The 12,380-nt window shown below is 39.6% G+C and overlaps 1 protein-coding gene across 1 annotated transcript in view; it reads left to right on the forward strand.

Moving 5' to 3' along the window:
- Nucleotides 1-3,063: 3,063 nt before the first annotated feature.
- LOC103509121 (RIMS-binding protein 2-like) overlaps nt 3,064-12,380 on the forward strand; it is a 54,417-nt gene continuing 45,100 nt past the window's right edge. The window contains exons 1-4 of the mRNA XM_026823530.1: nt 3,064-3,099; nt 7,443-7,573; nt 9,530-9,696; nt 11,796-11,898. Of these exons, the coding sequence (XP_026679331.1) occupies nt 7,538-7,573; nt 9,530-9,696; nt 11,796-11,898 (306 nt within the window). The 5' untranslated portion in view covers nt 3,064-3,099; nt 7,443-7,537. The remainder of the gene's footprint in view (nt 3,100-7,442; nt 7,574-9,529; nt 9,697-11,795; nt 11,899-12,380) is intronic.

Raw genomic sequence — 12,380 nt, forward strand, 5'->3', positions numbered from 1 at the left:
TATTTATTTTTTTTTTTTTTTTTTTTTTTTTTTTTTTTTATAGAGGGAACTGTAACTGCTAATAATATATCTTGTCTTCCCTAAATCGAAGAGAAGGAAGACAGGGTAGGAGAAAGCCAGTCGTTCGGAGAAAGAGGGAAAGAGATGATCCGTTCAGGATAAAATCCGGCGCGGGCGGGAATCGAACCCGCGGCCTAGCGCTTACAAGTCAGACGGGCTACCAACCCAAGCTAGCTAGGCTGGTATTCTCAGATTTTCCGATTTTTTTTTTTTTTTTTACTAGGTAATCTTTCTTCAATCGATTACGTCTCCTCACAAAGTGTCTAGAATAATAAACCTAGCTTTCAGTGTACCTGCGCGTAATTTCCTTTCGAAATCTGATACGATTTCCCCTCTTCTCAAGCCCAAATCCCCACCCTTGGCTTGCCAGACAAGACGCCATCTTGGATTTCCAATGGTTACAGGCGCCCAACACGCCACCTAGTGGTTGAACTAATTTCCATATTAGAGGTTCAGGAGAGCGGAAATTGTGTTAGAAATTGTATTTTCCGAAAGGATAATAAGCGGTAACCTAGCATTTAGTGTTTTTTTACCGCCCCAAAAGGACCTTACATCCCCCCCCCCTGGTTTAGCCCCTAGCTTAGTTCACATAGAATAGAATATACCTTGTTTATCCTGCTGGGATGGGACTGAAAAGTCCCTTTACCCCCGCAGTCTAAACAAGGTCTTAGATAGTTTTACATAGCTCTTAGTTATTTTATAGTGTACAAATTGATTTTGCCTGTAGTTGTAATGCTTTTGTTCTTTTCTTCTCTTTTTCTTCTTTATTCTACACTTTTATTTCACCACTTCTCTCTTGGATCTTCTCCTTTTCTTTCCTTCATGTCTTGCGCTGCTTTATTCAGCTTTAAGCCTTTAAGTGGCAGGGTTCTTCTAGAGGAAGCTCTTCCACCTAACCACTTTTTTTATCCTATCATTTTTTGAACGTTTCCTTCTAAAACCCTTCCTTACCAATCTTTCTCTCTCTTCCTTCCTATCTCTCTTCCTCTCTCTCTCTGTTATTTACACCTCTGTTATTTACACCTCTGTACACCTCTGTTATTTACACCTCATATTAAACTACTTAGGTAAATATTTAATATTTTTTGTTAATTTAGAAAGATAAGGAGAGAGGCCCATCTCCATCTTTATTCATTCCTTTTCTCTCTTCCCTTCCTTCGTATTGTTTTGTTTTTCTTCCTAATTCCTCCACTTTTCTTTTTTCTCTTGACAATGTCACCTTCACGAATGCTTTATTCATTCCTTGTCTCTCTTCCCTTCCTTCGTATTGTTTTGTTTTTCTTCCTAATTCCTCCACTTTTCTTTTTTCTCTTGACAATGTCACCTTCACGAATGGCATGGTTCGTTATCTCTCTTTCACTCCCACTTTTTCCACTCTCTCTGTCTCCCTCCCACTTTCTGTGTCTCCCTTTCCCTCCCACTCTCTCTCCCTCTTTCTCACGCTCTCTCTCTCCCTCCCCACTTTCGTCTAATCTTCGTACCCCTTTTTTTTCCAATATCCTCTCTATCTCTTTCCTTCCTCTTTGATATTATTCTGTCTCCTCTCTTCTTCTCCTTCCTTTCTTCTGATTTCTATTTTGCCTCGATATTACGTCTTTCTCTCCCTGTTCCATGAAAAAATCCCTTTTTTTACTTCTTCCCCCGTCTTCCTTCTCGTTCTTCCTTCCCCCGTCTTCCCTCTTCTTTTCTGTCTCGTCCTGTTGAATACCAATTTCCATCCCTCTTTTCCTCCTCCTCTTCTCTCTCTCTTTATTTCCCTGTTTTTTTCTCACTTCCTCTCCTCATTCTTTAAATCACGTACCATCTCCCTTTTCTTGTTAAATCTCCTTTTTATCCCTCCTCTTCGTTCGTTTTATCCCTCTCATTGCTCCCTCTTCCCTCTCGGGGTGTCCCTTGTCCTCCTTCTTTCGTATCTCCTTTTATCGTATCTTTCTTCTCCTTCTCTCGTATTTTCTTTTCTCCTCCTCTTCGTCTCTTGTCTTCCTTCTTCCGTATTCTGTATATCCTGCTCACCTTCTTTCGTATTTTCTCCTTCTCTCGTACTTCCTTTTCTCTTTGTCTTTCATCTCCTTTTCTTGTATCTCCTTTTGTCCTTCTTGCATAAATATCTCCATTTCTCCTTCCTTTTGTATCTATTTTCTTGTTCTCTCATATCTTCTTTTCTCTTTCTGTCGCATCTCCTTCTCTCGTGCTTTCTCCTTTTCTCCTCCTTGTGCATCTCCCTTTCTCCTTCTCCTACATCTCCTATTCTTCCTCTCCTTTTTTTCCTTCTTTGTATCAATTTTTCTCCTTCTTCCTTGCTTCCTTTTTCTCTCGTATTTTGCATTTTCTCCTTCTCTCGTACTTCCTATTCTTTGCATCTTTTATCTCCTTTTCTCCTTCTTCATTGCTTCCTCATTCTCTCGTATTTCGCATTTTCTCCTTCTCTCGTACTTCCTGTTCTTTGCATCTTTTATCTCCTTTTCTCCTTCTTCCTTGCTTTCTCCTTCTCTCGTATTTCGCATTTTCTCCTTCTCTCGTACTTCCTGTTCTTTGTATCTTTTATCTCCTTTTCTCCTTATCCCTCTCGCGCATCTCCTGTTCTTCTCCTCCCACATCTCCTTTTTCCTCCTTTCTTTGTATTTCCTTTTCTCCTTCTCTTGCATTTTCCATATCTCTCTCCCCCCTCCTCCGTAGGTCTAGATCCTGCGTCTCTCTCGCTCTCCTATCCTCTAACGTACTTTCTTCTCTCTGATCCCCCCCACCCGACCTCTCTGTCTCCTAGTAAAAAACACAACACATAACCTACTATTAACTATTACCCCCACACGTAATATTACAAACAAGTACACCTCAAGGCGCAAACATTTTCCCACAAGGCGTAAATATTTTTCCCCAATTGCGTAATTTATTTTGACTTTTGGCGCATTTTTTTGTATGATTTTGGCGCGCTAATTGCGCACAGCAAAAGTAGCATCACTGTACCTACCTCTTTTTAGCTGAATTTTAGCGCTAGTTCCTACCGCGGCGGTTCGGGCCGCCAACTTGAACGATCGAGCAGTAAGTGGCGCCCAACTTTTGGGACGCACAATTTTCTTTGCCGCTCGCATTAGTAGCTCGCCAAACCGCCCTAGCCGCTCTTGGTTAGTTGTTTCCGCTAGTAAAAAACACAACACATAACCTACTCTTACCCTCACACGTAAATTACAAACAAGTACACCCCCAAGGCGCAAACATTTTCCCACAAGGCGTAAATATTTTCCCCCAATTGCGTAATTTATTTTGACTTTTGGCGCATCTTTTTATTCTTTTTGTATGATTTTGGCGCGCTAATTGCGCACAGCAAAAGTAGCATCACTGTACCTACCTCTTTTTAGCTGAATTTTAGCGCTAGTTTTGATTGTTTTTTTAGCTCGAAAAATAGGTGAATCCGTTTCAACATTTTTTTCAACACATTTGAATTTTACCTCTATTTTAAAATTTTAAATTGATTTCCAGCATTTTTGTCATGCAAGATTCCGCCCAAACACTCCCAATATTGGAATATTGTTTTAGTTGATTCTAATTTTAGCTTGAACTTTTTACCAACACATTTTTAGCAACATTTCGCCATACCCACACATCAGCACATGTACTTACCAAAATCCGTTTCAACATTTTTTTCAACACATTTGAATTTTACCTCTATTTTAAAATTTTAAATTGATTTCCAGCATTTTTTTCATGCAAGATTCCGCCCAAACACAGTTGATTCTAATTTTAGCTTGAACTTTTTACCAACACATTTTTAGCAACATTTCGCCATACCCACACATCAGCACATGTACCTACTTACCTACACATTGTACAGAACACTGTAGGAATTTACATTCCTTTATCATTTGAGAACATTGTTAAATTATTATCTTTTTTTAGCTAAATCCCATTTAGGGGTGAGCTATTTTAGCTAAATTCCCTTTAGAGAGGAGCTATTTGCTTTTGACGCATACCAAAGTAGTGGGCGTAAATTTAGCTCTGAAATGTCTTTTAGTTTTTGCTCTCCTAGACTTAGTGCTAGTTGAGACTCAAATAGAAATGTGTAATGTATTGAGCTAATGACTGAGTTATGAAAAAGAACTACTCCTTTTACTCTTTTCACTAATCGGTCAGTGAGTCAGATTCTAAAACATGTAACTCCCTATATTTATTTAGGTATAGGGTGATAGGATTTGACTCGTTCACTGAGTAGTTCACCGAAAAGAGTAGTTCTTTTTCATAACTCACTCACTCGCTCTTTACTCTACTGTCAAATTCGGGTCTCCTTTCTGTTGCTGTACAAAATCTAGAGCCTAGATTAGAATAGATGTTATAGTCCATGGACAGCTGATAACAGATTTGACTGACGAAATTTTGTATTACTATCTTGTATTCTAAATCTTGTACCTATATTCTAAAAAAAAGTAAAAAAAATAATAATAATAAAATAAAAATAACTTCTTGTTTACAAATTTCTTGAGAAGGCCGCATTTCGCAAGTCTCTCTCAGAGCTCTCTCTCTCTCTCTCTCTTAGTTAGAGTTGAGTTGATCTCAATGCCTTTTGAAGTAAATATCCTCCCACGCTACCTTTAAATGTTGCGTAGGAGGTAGAAGGCTTTGATATCATTATTTTCCACTTTCCACTCTCTATGAGCTGAACTAAAGGGAGGTATTCAGCTAACAGAGAGAGATATTCAGCTAGAGGGAGTTATTCAGCTAAAGGGAGGTATTCAGCTCAAACCTAATTTGTGTCCGAAGTCCATCTTCAGAAAATTCTACTGTACCTACCTTCATTAGATTTATTTTTAGATTTGATCTTCCCTCCCCCACAGTAAACACTAGTACCTATACAGTGTTTCCAAAAAATGATAAAAATCAATGGAAAATTTTTGACCACCCTGTAGATTTTGCACCCTCGCACTTCCTCAGTCACGCTTCTCACGCCAGCACGTAGGTACTATGGAGAACTCAAATCAATCTCTCTCTCTCTCTCTCTCTCTCTCTCTCTCTCTCTCTCTCTCTCTCTCTCTGTCTCTCTCTCTGTCTCTCTCTCTCTCTCTCTGTCTCTCTCTCTCTCTCTCTCTCTCTCTCTCTCTCTCTCCTTCCCTCCCAACAAAGGCCCTGGTATTTATACAAGTGCTTGTACGAAAGGAGGTATGGAATGAAATGCGTAGCAAAAACAAACTGTACGTATAACAAAAATATACGATGTAGGAAAAATATATACAATAGGTATGGCAGAAATATGTTCAGCGTATAGCCAATGAAAACAATACGCTTAAAAAATATAGGAGAGAGAGAGAGAGAGAGAGAAAGAGAGAGAGAGCCAGAAAGAAAGGGAAAAGGAGAGGGGGAGAGAGGAGGGAATGAGAGGGAGAGAATAAGTAAAATACAGAGAGGGGAAGAAAAGGATAGAGAGAGGAAGAGTGAGAGGGAGAAAAGGAGGGGGGAGAGAGTAAAAGAGAATGTGGAGAGAAAGGGAGGGGGAGAGGAAGAAACAAAGGAGAAGATATAGAGAAAGGGAGAAAGAGAGGAAAGCATTAGGGAGGAATGGAAAGTGAGAAAGACAGAGGAAAGGGAGGAGGAGGAGAGGAGGGCATAAAGAGAGGCGGTTAGGAAAGAATCAGGGAGGTAAAGAGAGAGAAGGAAAGGGAGTGAGAGAAAGAGAAATATGAACGGGCAGAAGGAGAAAGAGAGGGGTAAAAAACGAGGTAGGAAGAGAGAGTGCGAGAGAATGAGGGAGGTGAGACTTAGAGAGAGAGAGAGAGAAAGAAATAAAGAGAGGGGAGGAAGAGGGAGGGAGAAAGAAATTAAACCTACTCAGAGCGTTGGGGAATGAAAAATATTTGGGTATCTTTTACGATAAAAGCGTAAGATAAACATTCGAAGTAACGTTTACAAAGGCTTAGTTACCCCCTTATCTCTCTCTTGTCATTACCACGCTTGATTAAATTTAAATTTTCCAATAATGAAAAATATTAGAAGGATATAAAGAGTGAGTGAGAGGGAGAGAGAGATAGGGAGGGAAAAAGAGAGTGGGAGGGGCAATGGAAGAGTTAGATAGATAAAGAGAGAAGTGAGAGAGGGAGAGGAAGTGAGAGAGAGAAGGATATAGGATGAGAGGATAAAGGATGAAATATGATAGGATCCTAGGGATAAAAAGGATAAATGATAAGAACCTAAGAATAGAAAGGATATGAAAACTGCCCTATCCTTGGCAGATTGGTTTTGAACCCTCTGTGAAGAGATGTAAAAAATAGGAAGAGAGTAGGATAAAGGATAAAATATAGAAAGGATAAAGGATTCGGGCTTAAGGATAGGATAGGAAGGATGAAGGGTATAAAGGATAGGCACAAAAGGATAGAAAGGATAAAGTATATAAAACTAAGGATAAAGGAGAGAGGCTGAGTGGTTTTGAATGTCCTTTTGTTTTGGAATGTGACACATTTTATTACGAACACTGTCATAGTTACTCTGAAACCTGAAAAGACCTCCTGGGACTCTGAAATATGTCCGTCACTAACTCTCTCTCTCCCTCTCTCTCTCTCTCTCTCTCTCTCTCTCTCTCTCTCTCTCTCTCTCTCTCTCTCTCTCTCTCTCCTTCTCTCCCTCTTGCTTCCTCTCTTTGCTTCTCTCTCTCTCTCTCACTCATTCTTTTGCTCTCCTACTCTCTCTCTCTCCCTTATTTCTTATTCCATCTCTTCTCACCTCTTTATGTTTCTCTCTCTATCTCACACTGCACAGTCTTCTAATTCTCTCTCTTTCTCTCTCCCTCCCTCTCTCTATCTTTCCTTCCCTCTCTCTCTTTCTCTCTCTCCCTCTCTCTTTCCCTCTCTCTTTCTCTCTCTCTCTTTCTCTTACTCCATTTCAGTGTTCTATTTTCTCTCCCTTTGTATTTCTGTCACTCTCTTGAGTCTCCTGTTTTCCTGTTTTCTCTCCTTTTCAAACTCATCCATGCGTTCCATCTCTCTCTCTCTCTCTCTCTCTCTCTCTTTGTCTCTCTCTTGCTTCTTCTCCTTCTCTCTCTCTATCTTTGTCTCTCTCTCTTATGTCTCAATCGTTTCTTGGTACCGCTTTAATTTGTGCCACACAGTACGAGTAACGAAACGCGCCTTCTGATTGGTTCAAAGGTTTCTGATTGATTGGTTCGCGCCGTCTTTATTTTTTATTATTGTTATTATTATTTTTTTTTTAAGGACTTTATTTTCAAGTGGCAGGGTTCTCTCTTATGTAAGCTCTTCCACCCAACGACTTTTTTTTTTTTTTAACGAAAATAAAACACCCACGTGACTAACACTTGTTTTTTTTTTTTTTTTTTCACTTTTTTTAACGAAAATAAAACACCCACGTGACTAACACTTGTTTTTTTTTTTTTGTTTCACTCACAGGTCTCCCATCCGGTGGCACTCTACAGGATCCGTTGGGTCTACGCCATCATGCCTACTCGAGTACGTCCGCTTTGACATCGGACCCTAGTTACATCATGGCCAACAACACCATGATACCTATCCTGGGCCAGGTGAGTGTGTGTGTAGTGACGTCATCTTGACTTTTTTTTTTAAAAAAAAAGAGGTTTGACAGAGGGAACTGTAACTGCTATGGTCTTATCGTCCCGAAATCGAAGAGAGGAGGAAGACTATCTCTCCCTCTCTCTCTCTTTCTCTTTCTCTCCCTCTCTGTCTTTCCCTCTTTCCCTCCCTCCATCTCTATTTCTTAATGACACTAATGACTGTTTCATTTTTTATTTATGTTATTTATTTATTTATTTTATCTTGGAAAAGTTCTATAAGTAACCGCTCTGGAAGTTTAATTTTTTCTCCTTATCAAATAAGAAGGAGATATTTTTACATATTGATACCTACCTACATATTAGGTTGAGTAAAAAATAACTAAAATTAATCAAAAATTTAGATCTTAAATTTTTTTGTGGTAAAGCAGAGCTTTTTTACAATTTTGTGGATATCACAGCATTAATATACTAAATGCCTTCTTTGGAATCAATTTCCATATTTCAATAATTATCCCCTACAATGTATCGTGATATTCCTACCATACAAACCCATTAATTTTTTCACCTCAAATTAATCAAAACCTCCTTCCCAGCCCCCAAAAATCAAATCTCAAACAACCCTTAGAAACATTTCACCAATCTCTGACTCACTCCCCAAACCTCCAACCAGCCCCCGAAAATCAAATCTCAAACAACCCTTAGAAACATTTTACCAAGCTCAGACTTACTCCCAGTGGCGTAGCGTGGTCTAAATTCAAGTGTAGGGCGTTGTAGGGCTCATGCACAGGTCTACCAAGTCCCATCACAGTACATGCCATTAATATTTATGGGCATTAGAGTGCGAACTTTTGAGTTGTATGGCCGCCATACACGCCATACATACACTCTACGCCACTGCTTACTCCCCAAACCTCCACCCAGCCCCCGAAAATCAAATCTCAAACAACCCTTAGAAACATTTTACCATCTCTACATCTCTGACTTGCTCCTCCCGCTATTATTTCCATACCCATTCCTACCATGCCCATTTATTTTTCACCTTAAAATAATCAAAACCCCCGAAAATCATATCTCAAACAACCCTTAGAAAGATTTTACCAACCCCCAGTACTGACTCACTTCCCGGGAATCGAACCCGCGGCCTAGCGCTTACAAGGCAGACGCACTACCAACTAAGCTAACTAGGCAGGCCATTTTGACTTTTATAATGGTTCGGCAAGGTTTTCTTAGCTAACAGCGATAGCACGCTGAATGCACCAGTTCAGAATGGATCACTGAAGTTAAGCAACGTTGCTCTTGGTTAGTATCCGGATGGGTCATGACCATGTGGGCAGTCGCTTGATACTAGCATTTCGAGATTACATACTTAGGATTGCTTAGGTTAATGTTTTATATATTATACTATGTATTGAATTCAATTATTTTTTATTGTTTATATCCATGATAGTATGTTAACAATGTTTTTATACATAATACAATTAGAAACACAAAATATATATTAAATATCTATATCTAATGATGTACACACGTAGGTAACTGTATCTAAAGGACAAAACCTTTAAGTAACACAATTGAGATCTTTGTAACGTACCTGTGTATCGAATCTTGTAACTATACATAGCTCTATTGGCCCGATTAACTTGAAATTAAACTTATAAACGTTGGTAGTGCGTCTGCCTTGTGAGCGCTAGGCCGCGGGTTCGATTCCCGCCCGGGGCAGATTTTATCCTGATGGGATAATGTTCGTTCTCGGAACGGCTGGCTTTCTCCTATCCGGTCTTCCTTCTCTCTTCGATTTCGGGACGATACGACCACAGCAGTTACAGTTCCCTCTGTCAAACCTCTTAAAAAAAAAAAAAAAAACTTATACACTTATGTACCTACTTTTTAACTTTGTAGGATGCTTATTTTTTCAATATTTTTGGATGTTTACGTAATCAAAGCATTTTTTTCCACTTGTTTCAGTCCAATCTAATGATGGGCGGTAACCCTGGCCTCTACATGATACCGGGGGGTTCCGGCGCCGGCAATCCAAGTTCCGCACAACTACAGGGTGTCCTTATGTCTCAGGGGAGGATGATGCCCGCCATACCCGGCCTCGGAAACACTCAGTATGATACGGAGAGTGGTGAGTGATTTCTTTTTCTTTTTCCTCTTCTTTTTCTTTGTGTTTGTGTCTTGACCTATACCTACCAGGAGTAAGAGAGAGAGAGAGAGAAAAGAAAAAAACCATCTCCTCAGAAGTTATTCTTTAGCTTAGGAGCTTTTTATTTTATGTTCAACAATTTATAAAAATAAAATGGAATAATGTTCAATTCAGTTCTTCTTCTTCTTCTTCTTCCTCTTCCTCCCCCTCCCCCTCCTCTCCCTCCTCCTCCGTCTTCTTCTTCCTCTTCTTTCTCTTGCTCTTCTTCTCCTCCTGCTCCTCCTCCTCTTCTTCTTCATCTTCTTCTTCTTCTTCTTGTTCTTCTGGTAGATTTTTATTAGGTGGGGCCTAAAATTTGTAAATTCAGTCTAGCTGCTTTTTGTCCGAAAAATGTCCTAAACTGGGTGACCTCATTTGGGCTGTTTACCCAGGGGGCGAACGCAAACAGACCTGGCTGTCCTCATTTGGTGTGTTTACCCAGGGCGTTTATGTTGACAGAAAAGGGAGGAAGGGAAGGGATTAACCCCATTTTCGAAGTTCCCCTTTTTCATCCCGTTTCCCCCCTCCATCTTTTTTCTTTCCTTTTTTAAACCCTTTTTACTTTCCTTATCCTATAGGAAGGAAAGTAATGTAGATCGGTGCAACGCTTGGCGGTACTTTGCCGCTTTTTGTCGGTTTTCGGTGTAATTCAACAATATCTCGGGAACGGTATAAGCTAGAGACTTGAAATTTGGTATGTAGTTTAAAAATGTGACAACGATAGGTACGACACGAAACTTTTGGTTGAGATAGGTGCTGCGGTTGGCGGTATTTTGACCGATTTTTGGCGGTTTTCGACCGTTTTTTGGCGGCCTTGATAACATAGATTCACCTCGTCGCGTCAATCGACCAACGGTATCGGTTGACGGTACTGTCGACTATTTTCGACACACCTTTATTACGGATAGTAGGTTGTTCGCGCAGAGGACTCTTTAGAGTTTTTAGTCCTATGCTGGGGGTGGGTTAGGTAATTACCTAATTGCACCTGCTTTTATGAGGGAAAACAAAACACAATCCACAAGTCCACACTTTTTTTAGATAGTACCTAGGGTGCTGGTTCGATATCCGAAAGATTGGTGTTTTTTTTTTTACTTTTTTTTCAAGTTAGAATGATGATTGACTGACTGCTGTTCGAAGCAGTTAGGTAATTACCTAATTGCACCTGCTTTTATGAGGGAAAACAAAACACAATCCACAAGTCCACACTTTTTTTAGATAGTACCTAGGGTGCTGGTTCGATATCCGAAAGATTGGTGTTTTTTTTTTTACTTTTTTTTCAAGTTAGAATGATGATTGACTGACTGCTGTTCGAAGCAGTTAGGTAATTACCTAATTGCACCTGCTTTTATGAGGGAAAACAAAACACAATCCACAAGTCCACACTTTTTTTAGATAGTACCTAGGGTGCTGGTTCGATATCCGAAAGATTGGTGTTTTTTTTTTTACTTTTTTTTCAAGTTAGAATGATGATTGACTGACTGCTGTTCGAAGCAGTTAGGTAATTACCTAATTGCACCTGCTTTTATGAGGGAAAACAAAACACAATCCACAAGTCCACACTTTTTTTAGATAGTACCTAGGGTGCTGGTTCGATATCCGAAAGATTGGTGTTTTTTTTTTTACTTTTTTTTCAAGTTAGAATGATGATTGACTGACTGCTGTTCGAAGCAGTTAGGTAATTACCTAATTGCACCTGCTTTTATGAGGGAAAACACACTCAACAAGTTCACACTTTTTTTTTTTAGATAAATGTTTCATCACCGTTTTTATTTCGTAGCAATGAAACAACTGCTACATTAGACGCATGTGGTCTGTGTCGTAGATGTGTTCAGATGTGTTCTGTAGTATGTTCCTCATCAGATGTGCGAGAAGAGACACAAAACTTCCCATTTAGGTGCAGAAAGTAACCCGTTGAAATGTTTACAATCGAAATACGAGTACACACAACGGGGTCCAACCCAGGACCTTCTGCATGGTAAGCAAGCGCGTTAGAGCTGGCTAACTGTGCCCTTCTGGTATTTACACAGTTTATTGCCTCTGTTTCAGATTCACCTATGATCCCACGCACATGTCCCCAAATGATTGCCCTGAGTCCGAACTCTCCATTCAGGCCGGGGACTATGTCCTCGTTTGGGGACAAATAGATGAGGTAAGTCCCTCAATGATGTATGGGTCTATTTTTGACCCTTTGCCAAAAAAAAGTCCCTAAATGTATTCGAGAAGGAGAAGAAGAAAACGAAGAAAGTTATCAAGTGTGGTCCATTTTTTCAACAGTTTCAAGTCCCTCAATGATGTATGGGTCTATTTTTGACCCATTGCCCAAAAAAAAGTCCCTAAATGTATTCGAGAAGGAGAAGAAGAAAACGAAGAAAGTTATCAAGTGTGGTCCATTTTTTCAACAGTTTCAAAACAAGTCCAAATTAGTTGAAATAATCGAGGTTCGACTGTACCATTATTCCTCAATCCTCATATCAGTTTCTGCTCTCTGTATAACTGTTACCTTTCCTCCTATTTCCGGACGGGTTTTACTGTAAAATTTTGATTGCCAAAAAAAAAAGTCCCTAAATGTATTCGAGAAGGAGAAGAAGAAAACGAAGAAAGTTATCAAGTGTGGTCCATTTTTTTCAACAG

The sequence above is a fragment of the Diaphorina citri genome, unplaced genomic scaffold (assembly GCF_000475195.1).
Source record: "Diaphorina citri unplaced genomic scaffold, Diaci psyllid genome assembly version 1.1 scaffold469, whole genome shotgun sequence".
In the NCBI taxonomy this organism is placed as follows: Eukaryota; Metazoa; Arthropoda; class Insecta; order Hemiptera; family Psyllidae; genus Diaphorina; species Diaphorina citri.